The following is a 22,554-nucleotide window of genomic DNA, read 5'->3' on the forward strand; positions in this document are numbered from 1 at the left end:
AATTCCTCCAGAGATGTGTGCAAACTGGTCACAAACTACAAGAAACATCTTACCTCTATGCTTCTCTACAAAGTGCTAAGTCATGTTGTGTGTTGTTTTTTTTTTTTTTACACGCTGAACTGAAACTCCATTTATAACATTTGTATCATGTGGGTTTTTTTTCCTGGATCGTTGGTTGATATTCTGTCTCTATCATTTAAAATATACCTATGATGGCAATTATAGACCCTTCATTTCTTTGTAAGTGGGCAAATTTGCAAAATCTGATCTAATAATAATTTTCCCCACTTTAGGTATGTTTTTCACAGAGAATATGTTCTCAAGAGATTGAGCTGTAGATTCTGATCACTTAAGGATAAATCCATATGACCAAGTAAACAAGTAAGAGGGTCAACCAACAAGGTAACCCCTAAAGGTCCATTAAGAGTCCCTACCACTTCAACCCACTATCTTCTCACTTTGGGACAAGTTATAGATGAATAAGGGACCCAGATACATGTCCACATCTAGAACAGGCAAGGGTCATCTTTCAGACAGTTTTTTAAACAAAAATTCAGGAGTCCTATAAACATCTATAAACTACCAGTATATAATATAAATACCTGTGTAAGTCTGTGAGTGGGAGATAAGGAAATGCTCTGAAGGGATTGTAGGACATCCTCCTAGCTATCATTAGGAATAGAACTTATATTTTTCTCCCATGGAGACCTACATAACAAAGGAAACCTCAAAATATCCATGGTAGTTATCTGAAATCAGTCCCTTAGTTGATTAACTATAGTGTTAGAAAAAGAAACTGATTCGAAATTCCACCACTTACAATTAATCTCAAATTCTGCCACTAATTAGGCAAAAGATTTTAAAGTACAACTATCATGGAGATGTTCCAGGGTATACAGTATATTCATGAATGTTCCCATCTGGAATCCCAGGAGCTTACACATTTCAGGAAAAAGGGGATTATCCTAAATGGGGGTAAATTTAGTAAAGGAGAAAATCTCCAGTAATTTTTTTTTTGTCTGGCACATAAAAAAAAAAAAAAATAGGGAGAGATACCTGCAAACCCCTTAAAACTGGCATCTGAAAATAATATGACGACAGATGACCGTAATTAATAAACGAGCATAGGCTGTAGGAAGATTTGGAGGACATCTCAGCGTTCTACCCGCTAGATGTTGGGCTGCTAAAAAAATAAAATGATCCATGGATTAGAAACCGCTAAAACTCCTGCATCAATAGGATATTGTGAAAATTCTAATTTTATCCTTCCTGACTTCTTTCTCCAGATCAGGTCCCAAATATAGTATTAACTCTTTCAAAGATCCTCAGGGTAACCATATAGGGGAGTTATGGAGAAAACACAGCAACTGAAGCAACCAAATTATTTTAGGCAAATTAATTATTCCAGCAACAGAAAGTGGTAACTTGTACCACACTTTACATCTCTTTTGAAATTTCGAAAGTGAATGAAATAAATTGTCTGAGAGGTAATCTCTAGGGGACTTAAACATTAACCCCAAGTATTTGAGCAAAGGAATTACATTAAAAGGGGAAGCTCCGCTTGTTTACTTCCTCCCCTCTTCCGCTGCCACATCTGGCACCTTTGGGAGGAAAGCGGATACCTGTGAAAACCAGGTACCCCCTCCCACTTCCCGGTAAAATCACCGCAATCACTGTGCGGTGATCTACGAAATGTCCCACTCATCACCGTCTGTTCAAATTCCTGTATTTATCAGCCCTTGATCTTCTAATGAAAATACTGTGTGGAAAATTGCATCAAGATAATTTTGAAGATCTATATTTGTGTAGGTAATTCCGTTTATATGGTCTGTTAAAACTTTTGATGACCCCCAAAATAGCCTCTTTCTGGGTCTGGATGTGGCCCATCTCATCTTTTAATGCGGTAGCATAGAGTATCTCTTCCTGAGAACAAATTATTCTTTGGCCTGGCTTTTCTATCCAACAGTAATATGGTAACTGTTGCATCTGCCATGTTCCTAAAGGTGGACTGCACTGGTAATGACTGTGTAAATGCTTGTTGCAGTCTAAACAGTAATGTGAGCATACTGAACCACTAATGAATTCAGTGAAGTTCCAGACTGACTCTCTCAGTACACAGGAACATGGGTGTACTTGTTTACATGGCAATATTTGTTTGCTTTATATTGAAAATGTAATGGTGGAAAAGTGCTGTAAGTAAGCTACTTTTCCTCTACGTTTTAAAGACTAGGCCCCAAAAGTGTAACATTTTATTGTTGGAAGCCTATTTACTGGAAAAATTGATATGTTATATGTAAAATGATTCTTATTCCTTGTAATTCACTTAATCTAGGTGGTGAAGGCAGAGCCAGTATTAAAGTCTACATCCATTAAAGTGGGTTTAAAGGCTCAAAGTTTATTTTTTTTAAACTTCATGTCTTCTATGCATGAAGTTAAAAAAAATCTTCTCTGTGCAGCAGCCTCCCCAATGCTTACATGAGCCCCATTGCAATCCAGTGATGTGCACAAGAGCCTCAGCTCTCCGAGGACTCTCCCTCCTCATTGGCTGGGACAGCAGTGGGAGACATTGCCAGTCACAGCCAGTGAGCCAACGGGGAGTTAGAGGGGGCAGCTTTGTGTGTGAATGGACACACAGAGCACTGGTTCAGGAGCGAGCCTGCTTTAGTGCACCCACAGCAAACTGCTTGCTGTGTGGGCACTTGGCAGGAAGGAGGGAAGGGGCAAGGAGTGACAGCAGGGGACCCGAGAAGAGGAGGATCGGGGCTGCTCTGTGCAAAACCGCTGCACAGAGCATGTAAGTATATCTTGTTTGTTTTTTTTGTTTTTTTTTAAATACTTTCCTTTTAATATAATTTTAAGAGCTTACTGGTCAAAATTCTTTGGTTATTTTTAACTTAATTTTGGCTTTCAGAGTATCACATGTTCTAAACTGCTATCCCTTTCTAAATCTTGTGCAGTCACTTCACGCAAGCCAAGAGAAGATGAAAAAGATGGGCATGCATACAGATTTGTCTGCAGATTGGAAATGGAAGCAGATATAAAATCTGGAAGGTACTTAGAACATGGGGAGTATGAAGGGAATCTCTATGGCACAAAAATTGATTCAATCCATGAAGTAGTAATGGCTGGCCGAACGTGTATATTGGATGTTAATCCACAGGTAATTTATTTTCTATATTTTTCTAATGCTGTGGAACATATACTGGTGTTTTTACGCATTTTATACTGTTCCAGAACGTATTGGGGTTGCCAACTCATCCCATTAATTGCTAACAATATACTGTCATTTATCCAAGCTTGTGTAGCTGATTAGTTGATGATTTAGTCTAATTAAATACAGAACCTGTAAACTTAGATATGCCAGCAACTAATGTGGCTTTCCAGTCAAAACATATCGGCTTGGGAAGTGAGGGTAAATCTCAAATGACACTCCAATCACAAGGAATAAAAACCTTGTGCAATTTACAACCCTTCCCCTCTCTCCAAAAGAGATATATATATATATATATATGTGTGTGTGTGTGTGTATATATATATATATATATATATATATATATATATATATATATATATATATATATATATATATATATATATATATATATATAATATGTATATATATATATGCTGTTACTGATTTAAAAAAAATAAGCGTTTTTTTTTTTTTAAATCATTTAATCGACTAATTTCAATTACTTATAACGCATATACAGATCCAACTACTTTTAGCTGATCTCCTTGCATTGCAACTCTGCATTAGTCAGTGGTAAATGTGGTATACACTATATACAATCACCCGACATGAATTAGTTTCCACAATCCTTGACTTAACTTCACAGTTCACACAAATACGTTTTAAATTCAAACTGTAGCACTGACATAAGCAATTTTCTTTCCATAGTAGCATGACAATCACTTCACCTCTGGTCTAACTAATCACTCTCACCTTATGGCATGGACCCCTGTGCAAACAGGTGGTCATGCAAGTGGGTATCAAAAGGGTTAACACAGACCATAAACTTCTCTCACGTCTCCTTAGATCTCAGCAAGGACACCAGGTCATGGTTAGAAAGAAAAGATCGAAGTGCTCACCGCTTAAGTATAAGATTACATTTTTGTGTTCAAACACAAACTACTCACATAAAGATCATAACACAGCATGTAAAGCTGACAATCGTGTTAGTTCTGTAGGGCAGCAGCAGGTGAAGTCATGCTTAGCTCCTCCCCCGTACATGTTACATTCAATCAGAACTTCAACGTCACCGGACTCCTTCCCCCTTCCCTTCGTTAGCAGATGGAGGCACTTGGGGAAGGGGGGGAGGAGTCCAGTGACGTTGATGTCCGTGACATCACCGGATCTCCGACGGAACTCCCTGAAGACGTGGAAACTGGCGGAGAGGTGAGTACAGATCAAAATAATTTTGATCGATCAATCGAGGAATTAATCTTTAATTTCCACAGCCCTAATATATATATGTGTGTGTGTGTGTGTGTGTGTGTGTGTGTGTGTGTGTGTGTGTTTTAATGCTGCCTCTTTCAGTTTGAGAGATTTCACCAATCAAGTGTTTGTCAAGCATCTGAATTAGATAATATTAAAATGTTTTGGTTGAAGTACAATTTAAGGCACAGTGGTAGGTTGTCCTGGAGGGGTGCAGATTTCCCTGAACACCATGGAAGAGAACAAAGATCATTAGGGTGCCAGGTTTTTTTTGTTGATTGTAGATAATCTAGAAAAAAAAGCCCTGAAAAGTAATGAAGGTTTGAAGGTTTCACTAATACTGAGCTCAGGGGTCAGTGGTATCATAGAGGTTAGTAATATATAAGAGTTCACAGGTCAGTAGTAAGTAATGCAGAGTACAGTGGTCATTAGTATGTAACGCACAGTTAGGGGGTCAATAATAATTAACACAGAGTGCAGAGGTTTGCTGTAACTGGGGGCAGTAACACTAGATAGATCAGTGGTTCTCAATTCCCATCCTCAAGACCCAGTAACAGGCCAGATTTTAAGTATCTCCTTGGGGAGATGCAGACTAGAATACTACAATCGATGAGCAGCAATTGATATCGCCTGTGATGTATTTAATTTATCCTGCAAACCTGGCTTGTTAGTGGGTCCAGAGGACAGGAGTTGAGAACCACCGATATAGATGGAACAGCTGTCCAGCCTCACAGCCCTCAAACTACAGCGCAGCTGTGGGAATGTGTCGGCTACTACGTTCTCTTTAATAGCTCAGGCAGCTGAAGGGGAAAGAATCTATTCCCTTGAAACAGCCACACATATGGAAAGATGGTGCTTGGTTGCTGGAAGAGTGATGATTGGGTGCTGAACATTTGACTGCAAAGCTTGGTGCATGTGCACTGCAATAAGTAGAAGTGGTGACACCCAGCGTTTGGAACAGCAGCCGTGCCTTGTAAGCAGAAGCAGGGAAGGCAGAGTCCCAAAAATGCTGCGACTGGCTCCTTCTCAATGATCTTTTCCACAACAAGAGCTCCAAAGCCACACATTTGAGGTGGATGGAGAATCACTCCCACTTAGTTATTGTATTCTGACAGTGGGGAAGTGCTGATCAAGCAGCATTTATCTGACAGGCTGGTTTTCAGAAGTCGATCGGTAAATTAACTTCTGTACAACCAGTCCCTGCTAAACAAATTTCGATCCATATATGGCCAACTTTAGATTCAATCTTTCTGAACTGCAAGTTCTGATTTAAAGGGATGCCTTTGCAGATCTAAATTAGATGTAGCTCCTAGAATTCACTAGGTTTTACATTTCAGTTATGTCATTGCTTAAAGAACTAGAAGATTTCACATTTTGCTGTATATTGAATATTTTCTAAAAATTGGTGTAAACATGGGAACACATTAAACTTTAGTGCATCTCATGCTGCACTTAGAAATTCATAGTGAGACTCTTTGAAAAATCAGTAACTACAGTGTGAAACACACGTATCCTGTATGTTTTTGTTTATTTAACATGCGCCAGAGTGCCTTTGTCTTTTGAATTGTAAATGCTGCTGTTGAATAAGGCTAGCCATAGATGATGCAATTTTCATTCTGTTGACGGGGGAATCCTTCCCATGGAGCTATTGTGTTCTCCCTGGCGGGGGTTGGGGGGGCCTTTCCTGCCAGGAGGAGACTCATTACCAGCAGATATAGCTTCTAGAAATGATCACATGTAAAAATTTGAGTTGCCGGTTGCCCCCAAGTCGATCGATGGATTTACTTGGGTACAATCAGCCTGCCCATAGATGGTTGAATCTTGGCCAGTTCAGCAGGAACCAGCCGAGATTCAAACCATCTATGGCCAGCTTAAGGCAGATCAACATTTGAGTGGATTTGCTAAGGTTGAAGTACAGAGCAACCTGGAACGATTACCATATTGGCGTATAACGCACACTTTTTTCCCCTTAAAATCAGGGGAAAATCATGGGTGCGTGTTATAGGCCGATCCCCACCGATCTCCGCTGATTGTGAGAGGTATTTATCTTTATAGAACACAGACTAAATTGAGGAACAACTATGGTGTTCTCTCTGAAAATCAGTACACTGTTGAATCAATTAATGTAACACAGTAGAAGTTTTACATTTTTCTTTCTTGTGGGAGAATAGTTAATTTTACCTGACCATGCTAGAATTATTTCTGTACCCAGCCCTCTATTTCATCATTATATGAAGTAGAATAGGAGAAAATGTAAGTTTTTCATTACATACTACTGCTCCATTTTTTTCTTCTCCCTTTCCCTTTGTCCTTCTGCTGGCCAAATACAAGAAAATTAACTCTAGCTTTTTAATACACATATAAATTGTTTGTGATAAATTTCTCTGATCCCTTTGTTTTTTGTGATCGAAAGATGTTTGACAGTGTTTGAAATCGCTAGAAAATTTATATACAAGAGCATTTGTCTCTACTGCTATTTGTCTGAAATTTTGAAGATATTTCAAGTAAAATAAAAAAAAAAGGTCAGATTTTTTTTTATTCTTTTTCCTTCAGGCATTAAAAGTACTGCGGACTTCTGAGTTCATGCCATATGTAGTGTTTATTGCTGCTCCAGAGTTAGAGACATTGCGTGCCATGCATAAGGCCGTGGTGGATGCTGGAATCACGACAAAGCTTCTCACTGTAAGTCACTGTTCTTTTCATTATTGGCCTGCTGATTATATACATGCTCTGGTAACCTCCGCAGCAGATCACTGATTACCCTTTGTTTCAGCCTCATTACAGAGCACTACCAGGTCTATGGCAGATGCAAGGGATTTATATATTTTATGTATGAATCAAGTAATTTGAGTTTGTTAAGTTTCAAAGCTTCGTAGATTCCAGCTTGCTTCACAGGGGTTAAAACGAAAAATATTTATTGCCTGACAAAAATGTTTGAGACAGATCATCAGATTATATTGAGTTCATTCCACATTTGCTTTTACCCAATTAAATTAAACATGTAGAATAGGGATTGCCTGAGCCAAACTAATCCAAACTAGAGAGCCCTAATGCCGTTACTGCTGATTTTGGCAGTGCTGAACACAGTGACAAGATATCCGGCTCATTTCCTAGCTCTCTCCTTTGCGTCCTTTGCTAAAAATTAGGTGAGTGCTGTGAGCAATTTATTTGTATTAAACCTTGATTTAGGGTCTTAATGCAATTAGTCTGACAATGTGACATTGCAGTCTTTTGTGCGTTGTGCCCAGTATTGTCCCCACATTACCAGCATATAAAAAAAGATTTGTAGGAAATATTTTTGAACTTTCAACCAGGGGGAGGGGGGCGGGGGTTAGAAAGTGAATACTCCTTTTTATAATAATTAAAAAAAAGTAATTTTTTTAATTGGATCTACTGTTATGCTGGCCTCCTATAGAGGAAATCTGTTATCACTGTTATTGCACCATGCCAAGCCACTGTGTTTGTTTCAAGTATAGCAACATCTTGTAAATTCTGTGTTTGTGCATTACAGACATGACTTGTGTTAAAGTATGACTAAACCAGAAAAAAAAATGCAATATATTGCGTTGTGGTTGTTGCATTTGTTTTTTTTGTCGGGCTAATATTTTATTTTTTATTTTTGCAAACGTCTCTAAAGATCTTGTCCGAAGTTCTCTTCTGCTGGTACTGAATACTTCCTGACTTGCCATATTTGTGCCTTAATATTCACCCTTAGGCTACCTTTTCTGTGGACCGGAAAGCACAGTGTTAATAGTTTGTCCTATCCCGAAGTTTGAAGATTGTGAATACAAGGTTCTATTCTGATATATAAACTTTTGGGCAGCAACTTTCACAAGTATTACAGCTCATTCAGATTGAAGACATCATTAACCACTTGCTTACTGGGCACTTAAACCCCCCTCCTGCCCAGACCAATTTTCAGCTTTCAGCACTGATGCACTTTGAATGACAATTGCGCGGGCATACAACACTGTACCCAAATGAAATTTTTATCATTTTTTTCCCACAAATAGAACTTTCTTTTGGTGGTATTTAATTACAGCTGGGAGTTTTATTTTTTGCTAAACAAACAAAAAAAATGCAAAAAAAAAAAAAAAATCATGTTTAATAGTTTGTTATAAAATTTTGCAAACGGGTCATTTTTCTCCTTCATTGAAGTGCGCTGATGAGGCGGCACTGATAGGCTGCACTGGTGGGCACTGATGGGCTGCACTGGTGGGCACTGATGGACTGCACTGGTGGGCACTGATGGGCCGCACTGGTGGGCACTGATGGGCTGCATTGGTGAGCACTGATGGGCTGCATTGGTGGGCACTGATGGGCTGCATTGGTGGGCACTGATGGGCTGCATTGGTGGGCACCGATGGGCTGCATTGGTGGGCACCGATGGGCTGCATTGGTGGGCACCGATGGGCTGCACTGGTGGGCACCGATGGGCTGCACTGGTGGGCACCGATGGGCTGCACTGGTGGGCACCGATGGGCTGCACTGGTGGGCACCGATGGGCTGCACTGGTGGGCACCGATGGGCTGCACTGGTGGGCACCGATGGGCTGCACTGGTGGGCACCGATGGGCTGCACTGGTGGGCACCGATGGGCTGCACTGGTGGGCACCGATGGGCTGCACTGGTGGGCACCGATGGGCTGCACTGGTGGGCACCGATGGGCTGCACTGGTGGGCACCGATGGGCTGCACTGGTGGGCACCGATGGGCTGCACTGGTGGGCACCGATAGGCATAGTTAAGGTGGCACTAATAGGCACAGATAAGATGGCAGGGATGGGGGGCTCTGATGGGTGGCTCTGATGGGTGGCTCTGATGGGCACGGATATGTGGCACTGGGGTGCAGCACCTTTGTTGAGCAGATTGTGGGCACTGCTGGGTGGCACTGCTGGGTGGCACTGTGGGCACTGCTGGGTGGCACTGTGGGCACTGCTGGGTGGCACTGTGGGCACTGCTGGGTGGCACTGACGGGGGGCACTTACTTTTTATTAATGTGACACTGGCAGGGGGCAGGTGGGCACTGGCAGGGGGCAGGTGGGCACTAGCACATCAGTCCCGATCACGGCCGCCGGTGATCGGCTTTTATTTTTTTTCTCCTCGCGCTGACAGCGCGAGGAGGAATAATAGCCGATTACCGGCTCCATTATATCACATGATCAGCTGTCATTGGCTGACAGCTGATCACGTGATAAGGGGTCGGGATCGACCCCTTGCACGGATCGGTGATCAGGCGAGTCTCAGAGACTCGCCGATCACAGAGCGCGCCGCGCGCGCCCCTCAGGGGGCGCGCAGGCCGCTCGTGCACGGGATTACGTCAATAGACGTAGTCCCGGAAAAGGAGATCCGCGCTGTAGCCGTCATTCGGCTATAGCGCGGGTCTCAAGTGGTTAACCACTTGCTTACTGGGCACTTAAACACCCTTCCTGCCCAGACCAATTTTCAGCTTTTGGTGCTCTCACACTTTGAATGACAATTACTCATGCAACACTGTACCCAAATGAATTTTTTGTCCTTTTTTTTTCCCCACAAATAGAGCTTTCTTTTGGTGGTATTTGATCACCTCTGGGGTTTTTATTTTTTGCGCTATAAATGAAAAAAGACTGAAAATGTTGAAAAAAAACGCATATTTCTTTGTTTCTGTGACAGAATTATGCAAATTATGAATTTTTCTTCATAAATTTTGGCCATTATTTATACTGCTACATATCTTTGGTAAAAATAACCCAAATTAGTGGATATTATTTGGTCTTTGTGAAAGTTAGAGAGTCTACAAGCTGTGGTGCGAATCGCACAAAATTGATCACATGTGATGTACTGGTGGCCTATCTCGCTTCTTGTGACCCGAACAAGTCAGGAAAGTACAAATACCCCCCAAATGACCCCTTTTTGGAAAGTAGACATTCCAAGGTATTTAGTAAGAGGCATGGTGAGCTTTTTGATGTTGTAATTTTTTTCCCACAATTCTTTGCAAAATTAAGATTTTTCATCTAATACGTGGCACTGATGACACGTGGCACTAATATGTGACGCCGGTGACACTGACAACAGATGGCACGTGATGCTGACAAATGGCACTGGCGACAGGTGGCACTGGCGACAGGTGGCACTGGCGACAGGTCGCACTAACAGGTGGCACTGGGGGCAGATGGCACTGGGGGAGGAGGGCACTTTTTTATTTTATTTTTTATTTTCCCACTTAGGGCCGCTGCAGCCGTTCATCTCTCCCCTCTCACACGCTGTCTGTGTGAGGAGGAAGAGCGGCGCTGAGAGATGATCTCATATGTTTATATATCCATTGTGGGTATAGAGTCTGTGACGTAGGCTCTTTACCATGTGATCAGCTGTGTCCAATCACAGCTGATCACATGGTAACCAGAAAGAGCCGTTTATCAGAATTTCCGCTACAGGATCAAGTAGAGGAGAGCCGATCGGCTGCTCTTCTGACGGTAGGAGGGTCTGCACTGGTAATCGGAGCATTGATTCTCACTGCAGACCCATCGAGGATGCCGACTGGAGACTGCCGGGGATGCCGACTGGAGACTGCCGGGGATGCCGACTGGAGACCACCTAGGGTCTCTATGCCCATTAGGGTGGCACTCTGTGCCTTCAGTGATGACTATCAGTGCACCCTAAATGCTTTTTTGATATTTTATTTAATTGCAAACTATTTGTAATTGCTATCTGCTGATCTTTGGTCTAAATCAGGGGTGTCCAAACTTTCTGAAGAAGTGGCAGAATACTGTCCTTCAGATCTAAATGCTGCCTATACAGTGGGGATCGAAAGTTTGGGCACCCCAGGTAAAAATGTGTATTAATGTGCATAAAATCTCCAAATGGCATCAAATTACAGATTAGACATTCTTATAACATGTCAAAAAAAGTTAGATTCATTCATCATTTACACTTTCAAAATGACAGACAACAAAAAATGGTGTCTGCAAAAGTTTGGGCACCATGCAGAGTTAATATCTTGTACTGCCCCCTTTGGCAAGTATCACAGCTTGTAAACGCTTTTTGTAGCCAGCCAAGAGTCTTTCAATTCTTGTTTGAGGTATCTTTGCCCGTTCTTCCTTACAAAAGTGTTCCAGTTCTTTGAGATTTCTGGGCTGTCTGTCACGCACTGCTCGTTTAAGGTCTATCCATAGATTTTCAATAATGTTGAGGTCAGGAGATTGTGAAGGCCATGGCAAAACCTTCAGTTTACGCCTCTTGATGTAATCCCCCGTGGATTTGTAGAAGCCATCCTCTCTTTAACTTCAGCTTTTTCACAGATGGCATCAAGTTACCATCCAAAATTTGCTGAAATTTTATTGAATCCATTTTCCTTCTACTCGTGAAATGTTCCCTGTACCACTGGCTGCAATACAACCCCACAGCATGATTGATCCACCCCCATGCTTAACAGTTGGACAGGGGTTCTTTTCATTAAATTCTGTGCCCTTTCTTCTCCAAACGTACCTTTGCTCATTCCGGACAAAAAGTTATATTTTAACTTCATCGGTCCACAGAACTTGTTTCCAAAATGCCTCAGGCTTGTCTATATGTTCATTTGCAAAGTTTGCAAACGCTGATTTTTGTGTTGAGGACGTAGAAGAGGTTTCCTTCTGTTGACTGTTCCATGAAGACCATATTTGCACAAGTATCTCTTTATAGTGGAATAGTGTACCACAACTCCAGTGTCTGCCAGATCTTTCTGGAGGGATCGTGCAGTCAAACGCGGGTCGCGCGTGCGCCGCTGGCGGCGCACTCGCGACCTGGCCCTGAGCTCCATGGCTGTGGGACCGGCGGCGATCGGGTCACAGAGCTGAAGAATGGGGAGAGGTAACTGTAAACAAACCACTCCCCGTACTTCCTAGTGAGCTTGTCACTGATCATAGGGAACGAATATCAGTGATGTCACACGCCAAGCCACGCCCCTACAGTAAAAAAACACACATTAGGTCACACCTAACCCCTTCACTGCCAGTGATATTTTTACAGTAATCAATGCATTTTTAATCGCACTGATAACTGTATTAATGCCAGTGGTCCCAAAAATGTGTCAGCCATAATGTCGCAGTCATAATAAAAATTGCTGATCGCCACCATTACTAGTAAAAAAAATAATAATAAAAATGCCATAAAACTATCCCCTATTTTGTAGACGCTATAACTTTTGCGCAAACCAATCTATAAACGCTGCTTGCGATTTTATTTATTTTTTTACCAAAAATATGTAGAAGAATATGTATCGGCCTAAACTGAGGGGAAAAACGCTTTTTTTTTTTTTATATATTTTTTGGGGATATTTATATATTTTTGTTTATAGTGCAAAAAATAAAAACCGCAGAGGTGATCAAATACCACCAAAAAAAGAGCTCTATCTGTGGCAACAAAAGGGCGCCAATTTTGTTTGGGAGCCACGTTGCATGACCGCGCAATTTTCAGTTAAAGCGACGCAATGCTGAATCGCAAAAAGGGGCCTGGTCCTTTAGCTGCAAAATGGTCCGGGCTTAAGTGGTTAAGCTTATGGGGAATTCTTTTTATATTTTGTTTTTTTTTAAGAAACCAAGTGCCTCTACTATATCTGTTTTGGCGTGGCGTTCCTTCTGCTCTGTTATAAAGGTTCTTTATTGTACGCCAAGTTTTGATTGACAGATTAACACAAAATAAATATAGTGTATTTATCGGCGTATAACACGCACTTTTTTCCCCCTTAAAATCGGGGGAAAGTCGTGGGTGCGTGTTATACGCCGATCCCCACTGTCTGTGAGGCTAAAATACTGAGCGCCGCCGAAAAAGAGCGAGCCGTCTGCTCGGCTCCGCTCGTAGTCCCGCCTCCCTGCTGTTTCTGGAGCGAGCGCTGCCGAAAAAGACCAAGCCGACTTTACTGTGTACTCGGCTCGGCTTGCAGTCCCACCCATACTGGGCGGGACTGCGAGCTGAGCCAAACCGAATACACAGTAGAGTCGGCTCGGCAGCGCTCGCTCCAGAAACAGCAAGGAGGCGGGACTACGAGCGGAGCCGAGCAGACGGCTCTGTCTTTTTCGGCGCCATTGTCTTTTTAGGCGGCGCACGGTCTGTCTCGGCGGCGGGATATTTAAACATGGGCAAGGCTGCAAACGGCGCTGGGCGAGCTGGAAATGTCACTGGCAAGCTGCAAATGACACTATGCAAGGCTGCAAACAGCGGTGGGCAAGCTGCAAATGACACTGATCATTATGCAATTATGGGCAAGGCTGCACAAGCACACTGATAAGGCTGCATTGACGGGCATTTAAATGTAAGTTTTTTTTTTTTTTTTTCCCTTAAACTTCCCTCCTAAAACTTTTTTCCTTAAAATGCCCTCCTAAACTTGGGGTGCTTGTTATACGCCGGTGTGTGTTATACCCCGATAAATACGGTAAGTATAATAATAATTTACAAGAAAGTCTTATAAAAATATTTCCAAATTTAAATTACTAGCTGATTAATGTGTTGATCACAACACTCTAATTAAATTTTTCTTTTCTCAAAAATAGCAGAACACTTGTGACCCATACTGTTGGGATTTAGCAAAAGAAGAAAATAGCTAATATACAATTTTAGGGGAATTATTGACAGTAATTTTTTATAGTTATATTTTGTTTAATTGCAAACTATTTGTAATTGCTATCTGCTGATCTTTGGTCTAAATCGGGGGTTTCAGAATACCGTCCTTCAGATCTTAGTGAGGACTGTGACCAGTGGGAGAAGAAAATGCATCGGTGGGAGTAAACAGTAATTCAGGCTTGGCTGGCAGTGGGAATAAGAAAATGACAATCGAAGTAGGTCTAGTGGCCCATCTTTGGTATTGGAATAAAGAATAGTGCCAATTGTTTGGCTTTTCTCGCATAAAAAGGAGGATCCTTATTAGGCCCCTTTCACATGGGACGGATCGCTCCGTTTATCCCCGCTGAGCCAGATGATGTCAGATCTCCGCTCTCCTCTATGGGGGGTTGGATGAACACGGACCGTCTGTCCGTGTTCATCCGATCCACTCTGGAGACATATAGAAGAATAGGATTTTCCTCCGTCTGCAGATTCGGACCATAGAGGAGACGGATGATATCCCAAAAATATATGTGTGAAGCCTGCAGGAGTACCAGAACATTTCCAGCAGGTAGCTGTTGAGGCTTGGTATATGCGGTGGAGGCGTTGGGATGTATAGTAGATTGAATTGGATTGCACCTCCATTTGCCACAAACCATCCACTCCAACCTGTATGGATGGTAGTAGTTTTCTTTAAATTTGGGATAAAAGTTTTTAAGAGATAGGCATCGTCTAGCAGAGTCTCCAGGTCATCATGCTCCAGCCGAAGCTGGACTGATTAAAATTGTGAATCAGAGGTGTGGCGGAGTTGGAATTTGTTTTTCAGTGTATCAAATGTACATATCCCACAACCATCACAAATATCCCTCAAATATTTAATGCTCTTACTGGCCTCCACAGTCCCAGGTCTTGCAGAGAGAGGAAGTCCCTTAAACCTTGGATTGCACCCTAGCAGTGTATTAAGGGACCACCTGGCTTTTACCAAATTAGGTTTCATCACTACCGTGTGCCATGCCTTAATAACCACTTTCATAGTCGGTGTTAAAAGTACCAGAGCTCCCCCCCAACTCCCTATAAAGAGCATTGCGAAGGGCCGCAAAGGATCCCAAATGTGCTGCCTCCAGGATGACTGACGCATTGGTGTCGTCCAAGACCAGACAGTCATGTGCATGAGTGAGCATTGCCGCTAAATAGTATGTGTAGAAGTCTGGGCAAGCAAGTCCCCCCCTGTGTCCAGGGCCTACGTAAGATTTTCCTACTGAATCTAGACAGATATGATTGCCACAAGAAGGAGGCCACTATGGAATCCATCTGTTGGAAAAGTATTGGGGATCCAACCCGGGGAGTGCCGTAAAATATACAGCAAAACCAGGAGTAGTTTCATTTTTATTACATTTAATTTTCCCTATGAGGACTAATGGGAGGTTCGACCAGACTTTCAGCTTCCGTTTACACCATGGCAGCACTGGGGATAGATTAATTTTGCTACAATCCTGGGTATTGGGAGAAATATTGACCCCTAAGTAGCTAATGGTGCTTGCCCATTGTAGAGGGGAAGCCGGATCATTCAGCCTCTTTGCCCCTGGATCTATGGGTAGAATAAGTCATTTACGCCAGTTGTTTTAGAGGCCAGAGAGAGCCGCCAAGCAGCCCAGAAGCCAGAGCACAGCTAAGAGTGAGGAACCAGGGTCCCACAAGAAGAGGATCAAATCGTCAGCATACAATGCTAGTTTCAACCTCTGAGCTGACCCGGATCCCAGACACCTCACTTGATTTCTGCAAGGCCTTAGCCAAAGACTACCTCACCAAGGCAAACTGCGCAGGGGAATGAGGGCACCCTTGCCTTGTCCCCCTCCTAATTGGGAAGGAGGGCGAGAGCTTGCCATTTAAGTTTAATGTGGGCCCTGTAGAGTAAGCCAATCCATTTCTGGAAAATTGGACCGAAACCAAAGCTTTCCAGAACCTGCATCTAACTGTATCGAAAGCCTTCTTGATGTCAAGGGCTACCAAGACTCGAGAGGCATTTTCCTCAATTGGGAGCTGGAGATGGGTGAAAACTCATCTAAGGTTTATCTGTAGACTTGCTGTGCATGAAGCCGGTCTGATCCTATATTGACAAGGGATGGTAGAACCTGCATAATTCTATTGGCTAACACTTTGGTAAGTATCTTAAGGTGCGCAATGAAATTGGCCTGTAGGATGAGTAGCCAGTGAGGTCTTTCCCTGGTTTGGCAGTAGTACTATGTGCCTGATACGTACTGTCTGGCAACCCCTCAGATTCCAAGCAATTTGCAAATAACATAGTTTGGTGACCAGTAAACGGGTTTTGTACCATTCCCTGGGCAAACCATTGGGGCCCGGGGATTTGTTAGAAGATGTAATTTATTCCTTACCTATCTCTTGGCACGTTAAAGGCTTGTCTAGTGCATCCCTGTCCTCCACAGAAAGAAGAGGCAAGGTGATTCCCCCTAATTCCTCTAACATGGCTTTGACTGGGTTAGAGAACAGATCATCATATCATTTGCTATAAAAGAGATGAAATGGGGGCTAGTTTTGCAAGGGTGGTATACAGGACAGTGGAGTCAAACGGAGGAGGAATGTACGTATTGCCTATCACCCAGCGTTAGGCATATATTTCAAGAATTAAAATTGTCTATCTTCCCCCAGGATCAATGAAAACCTGTTCTACCAAGCAAGGAAGTGACTTGCTCAGCAGAATAGTCACACCCCTCGCATAGGAGGAGTATGTGGCATGAAACCCCTGTTTAACCCATGCCCGTTTGAGCACTAGAGTTTTGCAGTGACTCTGAGATGGATGCCTTGCCAAGCTCTTTTAAAGAGGCCTAAAAGCCAACGGCATTGTGGGTCCAGCCGACAGCCCCCAGGTGCAGCACTCTCGACCAGTCCCTTCCAGGGGTGATGCAGCAGGGATAGAGGTGTGGAGAGACCGCTTTGAGGCTGGGGCTGAGGTGGGGGATGTCTGCGGAAAAAGCAGGGCTGCTAGTTGGGCTCACCAGGGAGTCCAGAAAGAAGGATGGCAAAGGATTGTCTCAGGATGAACGGAGCTCCTCGCTAGCATGTCTGCCTCGGCTCACACCTGGACATGCCTCACCTCATTTTGATAGTTAAAGTGATAGTTTAGTGTGGGAATTCTCATGAATTTCATTCATGCTAATCCATACATATTATTTTATTATTATATAGGATTTGTATAGCACCAATAGTTTGTGTAGCACTTTATAAAGGGAGACTGGACAATTACAATGCAGGTGGAATAGGAGGGCCCTACTTGTGGACTTTACAATCTAAAGGAAGGGGGAGGTTCTACAAAAGGTCATTTTTTTTATTTTATTATTATTTGTATAGCCTTACTACTTGCATAATAATCTTGTAGCACATAAAGTGTCTCAGTAAGCTCAACTTCATTTTGTTATGTAAAGTGGTTCTAAAAAGGCTTTACATTTTTATTTATTTATTTTATTTTATTTTTTAGTCTTAATGCATCCTCTGTATTAAGGTAAAGAAAAAAAGCTTCTGTGCCAGAGTATCCCCTCCATTTCCCCTTATACTTACCTGAGCCCAAACTCTATCCAACACTATGCCCAAGAGCAGCACATCTCTCCTCACTGGGCAGATTGATGGCAACAGGGGCCATTGTCTTCTGCTGCTGGCAATCAAATCCTGTGACAAGGGTGTGGAGGGTGAGGCTGAGCCAGGCTGTTTGTTTCTATAGACACAGACAGCATGGCTTGGGATCAAGCCTGTAAGAGGTGGAGTCAGGAGTGCCCGAAAGAGGAGCATCTGGGCTGCTCTAAGTACGTACAGTAAGTACATCCCCATTTTAAAAATAGTTGGGATGCTGCATAAAAACAGAATGCAATGATTTTTTTTTTTGTATTATTTACAAATCTCATTGACCAATATTTTATGCATAATAGAAAATATATCAGATGCTTTAACTGTTTAAACTGGTGTGAATACGGGTTTAAAAGATTTAAAAATCATTGCATTCTGTTTACTTTTTTTTTTTTTTGTAATCAATTTAAACCCCTGGCTACCCTGTTTCCCCGATAGTAAGACACCCCCGATTGTAAGACATATCGGGAGTTTCAGAGGGGTCGGCTAATATAAGCCGTACCCCGAAAGTAAGACATATGTCTTACTTTCGGATTAACACGGGGGTATTGCCGCCTCCCTCTCATCTAGCTGCGCGCCGCCTCCTGCCCACGTCTGCACCGTCCCCCTCTCCATACGTCGCCGCGTCTGCCATTTCCCTCTGATCTTAATGAGCGCCGCCTCCTGCCCACGCCTGAGCCGCCCCCCTCTCCATACGTCACCGCGCTGTCCCCTGCACTTGTCACTGCCGCCTCCTGCTTAAAATACGGTAATGCACACAGTATTAATCATACATCAGTAAAACATACACACTGGCATACTGGGGTATCATCTGCTGTATTTAACCCAGTGGGTATCAGCAGGTGTCACACTGGATTAAATACAGCAGGTGGTACTGTATCACACATAAATCTGTTTTATCTTCCAGTATTCCACTGTTCGTTCTTACCATTTTTCATTGTTTTACATGTTATGCAATGTTGTAACAAGATATTCTTGGCACTTCCTTTTATAAAACTGTTTTGTGGTGAATACAATACTGTTCAGGTTGTTAATAAATGTTAATTTTATGGTTAAAACAAAAAATTCAACAATTTTTTTCCAATATAAGACATACCCCGAAAGTAAGACATAGTGGGGCTTTTGGGGATAAAAAGAAAGTAAGACACTGTCTTACTTTCGGGGAAACACGGTATTGTGTTTTTTATGAGAAACAGTTGCATTAAGTTCACATATTCTATTCTAAAATGGGCAAAAATGCTGTCTTAGGCTGCTTTCACACTGGGGCGGTATTCAGGCGTTACAGCGCTAAAAATAGCGCCTGTGTAACGCCTGAAAAAAACCGGCCCCTTTAACTCCAGTGTGAAAGCCGGAGGGCTTTCACACTGGAGCGATGCGCTGGCAGGACGGTGAAAAAAGTCCTGCTAGCCGCATCTTTGCAGAGGTGAAGGAGCGGTGTATTCACCGCTCCTATACCGCTCCTACCCATTGAAATCAATGGGACACCGCGGCAATACCGCCGGCAAAGCGCCGCTACAGTGGCGCTTTGCGGGCGGGTTTAACCCCTTTTAGGCCGCTAGCGGGGGTTAAAACCACCCCGCTAGCGCCCGCACACCGCCGCTAAAACGACGGTAAAGCGCCGCTAAAAATAGCGGCACTTTACCGCCGACGCCGCTCCCGCTGCAGTGTGAAAGCAGCCTTATAGTAACAAAATGTATTGCCATTTGCAACCAAAATATAGCTGCTAAAAGACTCCCAACACACAACCTAAATTTAAACTTGAACTTTTGTGTTTTTTTCTTAAAATTTTCAATTGCTCTAATTTGGTTAACTTGTTTGTTAACTTTAATATGGTTGGGTGGTATTGGTTTTATCCACCTCAGAGCTCTTGCTTTCTGGGAAGGAAAAAACAATGTACTAAGGAAAGTCCTGTCTCAGTAGAACCACTAGTCTTCATCTAGAGGTCTAAGGCCTCATTCTCACTGGAAGGTTTGCTAACTCTCCTAGATTCCTTTCCTCCTGACAGCAGAGTTTTGGCAGAAAAAAAAAAACACTTGACACTTGTAAACTTGCTTATCGTGTTTAGACACATCAAGTATTTGGGCATTCGTTTTATTGACCAGAATAATTATTTGTTCTGGCCATTAAAATGTATTAATGCCCAAGCTCTAAATGCACCCAGTGCTTAAGCATGTTTACATGGGTTTAGGCACGTCAGACGTTTTTTAAGCCTTACCTCTGCTGTGAAGTAGGAAATTTAAAGTTGGTTGATACATGACCATTTTTTTTTTTTTTGTTTCTTTTATAAATAAGTATTTGCACTTCCATAGAAGCCCTATGAAAGTAGATTTATTCAGTAGTAGTGTCTTGACATTTTCTACTGTGCTTTCTGTATTTGTCACCACTTTTTGGTTAATTATGGAAGGTGTAGGGTTTGAGGTCTGTTCACAAATGTGGTTGTAAATTTTCTGCCCTATGATGACTGGTCTGCATATGCGTATACATTGGGGAAAATAATTATTTGATCCCGGCAGATTTTGTATGTTTGCCCACTTACAAAGCAATGAAGGGTCTATCATAGGTGTATTTTAGGTGATCCAGAAAAAGCACATGATACAAATGTTATAAATTGAGTGAGTAAAATAAGTATTTGATCCCCTACCAACCAACAATAATTCTGGCTCCCAGAGACTGGCCACACTATATTCTCATGTAATACGCAGATTAGTCCTGTCAATTTTAAGAAGGTGACAGAATTAGTTTGTGTATAAAAGACACCTGTCCACGGTATCCATCTTCCATTCAAACCTCAGGATCATGGGCAAGACCAAAGGATGTCGGGGACAAGATTGTAGATAAGCACAAGGCTGGAATGGGCTACAAAACAATCGGCAAGAAGCTTGGTGAGAAGGAGACAACTGTCTCCTTCTCAATTATTTGCAAATGGAAGAAATACAAAATAAACCTCAATCACCCTCGGTCTGAAGCTCCATGCAAGATTTTGCCTCATGAGGTAAGGATGAGCATAAGAAAAATGAGGGCTTGGTCCAGAACTACAGGGGAGGAGCTTGTGAATGATCTCAAGGCAGTTGGGACCAGTCACCAAAAAGCTGACTATGACCCGAAGAACACCATCTTTACAATTTAGCACGGAAGTGGAAACATTATGTTTAGGGGCTGTTTCTCTGCTAAAGGTAAAGGCCGACTTTGCCGCATTGAGGGGCCAGTGGACAGGGCCATTTATTGGATGAGTCCCTTCTTGCCTCTGCCAGATCACTGAAGATGAGTCTTCCAGCATGACAATGACCCAAAACATACTGCCAAGGCAACAAAGGAGTGGCTCAAGAAGAAACATATTAAGGTCATGGAGTGCGTGGAGTCTCCAGACTTTAATTCTTTAGAAAATGTATACAGGGTGCTAAAACTTTGAGTTGCCAAGCACCGCTAAAAAAAACCTTAAGGATTTAGAGAAGATCTGGACCAAAATCCCTCCTGAGATGTGTGCAAACCTGGTAACCATTTTTTAGAGCGGGTGATTGGCTCTTTATTGATAACAACCGATGCGGCTAAATCGCTTGGCTATTATCTTAAAGGAGCAGCCGGAGGTGACGTCCTCCCTCCCCCCCCCCCCTCCTGCTGCCTTCCACCGATCCACAATCTGGTGCTTTTGCAGGCTAGGCTATGTAAAAACACAGAAGTGATGCCACTTCCAATTAACTCAGCTGCCAATGGCATTGATTTTAATAAAAATTACAGTATTCAGAATCTCCATTTTTGGCAATCTCAATACTTTTAAGTGCAAAGGAGGGATTAGGGGTCTTTTAGACCCCCCAAAAATAAAAAAAAAGAATTTTTTTAAAGTGTCCCCGTCCCACCCGGCTTTTTACCCAAATTTTTACACCAAGGCTCAGATGCGTCTCGCTCTGCAGGTTACCACAGCAGCCAAACAAGCAATAGCTAAAGCCTGGAAAACTTCCACCCTGCGCCTGACTGAAGTCAAGAATAGGGTTACGCAGGCAATGATACACAGCAAAATCGAAGCAACTGTTCAAGACGCTATCCCCCGACACTCTAAAATCTGGCAACCATGGGTTGACCATTATCTACCTCCACACTTTGATCACCATCTACTTGAACCATAGCAAAAAACCTCCCTCGGTCAGCAGCCAACTGCTGGCCTTCAAATGTTTAGTGGGAGCCGGCCGACCACTGCTCCTGCCTCTCCACCCTCTCCTTCCTCCATTCCTCCTCTAATCCCTTCCCTTTCTCTCTCTCTCTCTCTCTCTCTCTCTCTCTCTCTCTCTCTCTCTCTCTCCTTTCATTTTCTCTCCTGTTTTTCCCCCCCTTTTTTTTCCCTTTCTTTTCCTTCTACTCTTCTTGCCTTGTACTTTAACATCCGCCCTCTTAATGTACCCAATTGCAATAGACGCTCACCCTAGTGGTGACCTTGGGTAACACTAGTTGTGGTTTGAATGTTATGCAGCTTTTAGTACGCACAGAACTAGATATTCTGCACTTTTCTATATGATAGTGTCCTAGCCTATACGTAAGCTACACGTATCTGTCTATATGTTCTAGTGTCTAGGCCGAACATATGTTAGGTTTCAGGCTGATCCAAATCACGTTGATATTTTTGTCAACCTTATTGTAACCTGAAGTGGTCTTGAGTACATTTTGTTATTATTTCTTTCATTGTGTACAAGACAAAATGCAGTTTCCTATGCGCTGTATGTTTCCTGTGTTAATAAAAAACTTTTTGAAGTGAAAAAAAAAAAAGTGTCCCCGTGTGCTGACGCAGAAACGAAAACTCATTCGCGCCCACATATGTAAACAATGTTCAAATCACGCATGTGAGGTATCACAGCGATGTCAGAGTGAGAACAATAATTCTAAAAGACCTCTTCTGTAGCTCTAACCTGGTAACCGTTTCATTTCTTTAAAGCGTCGCC

The 22,554-nt window shown here is 42.6% G+C and overlaps 1 protein-coding gene across 5 annotated transcripts in view; it reads left to right on the top strand.

Moving 5' to 3' along the window:
* Positions 1-22,554, top strand: part of PALS2 (protein associated with LIN7 2, MAGUK p55 family member) — a 245,132-nt gene that overhangs the window by 217,783 nt on the left and 4,795 nt on the right. For all 5 annotated transcript variants that reach the window (XM_077491299.1, XM_077491302.1, XM_077491298.1 and 2 more), the window contains 2 exons: positions 2,958-3,160; positions 6,992-7,120. In XM_077491299.1, coding sequence (XP_077347425.1) covers positions 2,958-3,160; positions 6,992-7,120 — 332 coding nt within the window. The remainder of the gene's footprint in view (positions 1-2,957; positions 3,161-6,991; positions 7,121-22,554) is intronic.

This window comes from Lithobates pipiens, unplaced genomic scaffold (genome assembly GCF_037356315.1).
Source record: "Lithobates pipiens isolate NorthernLeopardFrog02 unplaced genomic scaffold, aLitPip1_a1.2 Scaffold_19, whole genome shotgun sequence".
Classification (NCBI taxonomy): Eukaryota; Metazoa; Chordata; class Amphibia; order Anura; family Ranidae; genus Lithobates; species Lithobates pipiens.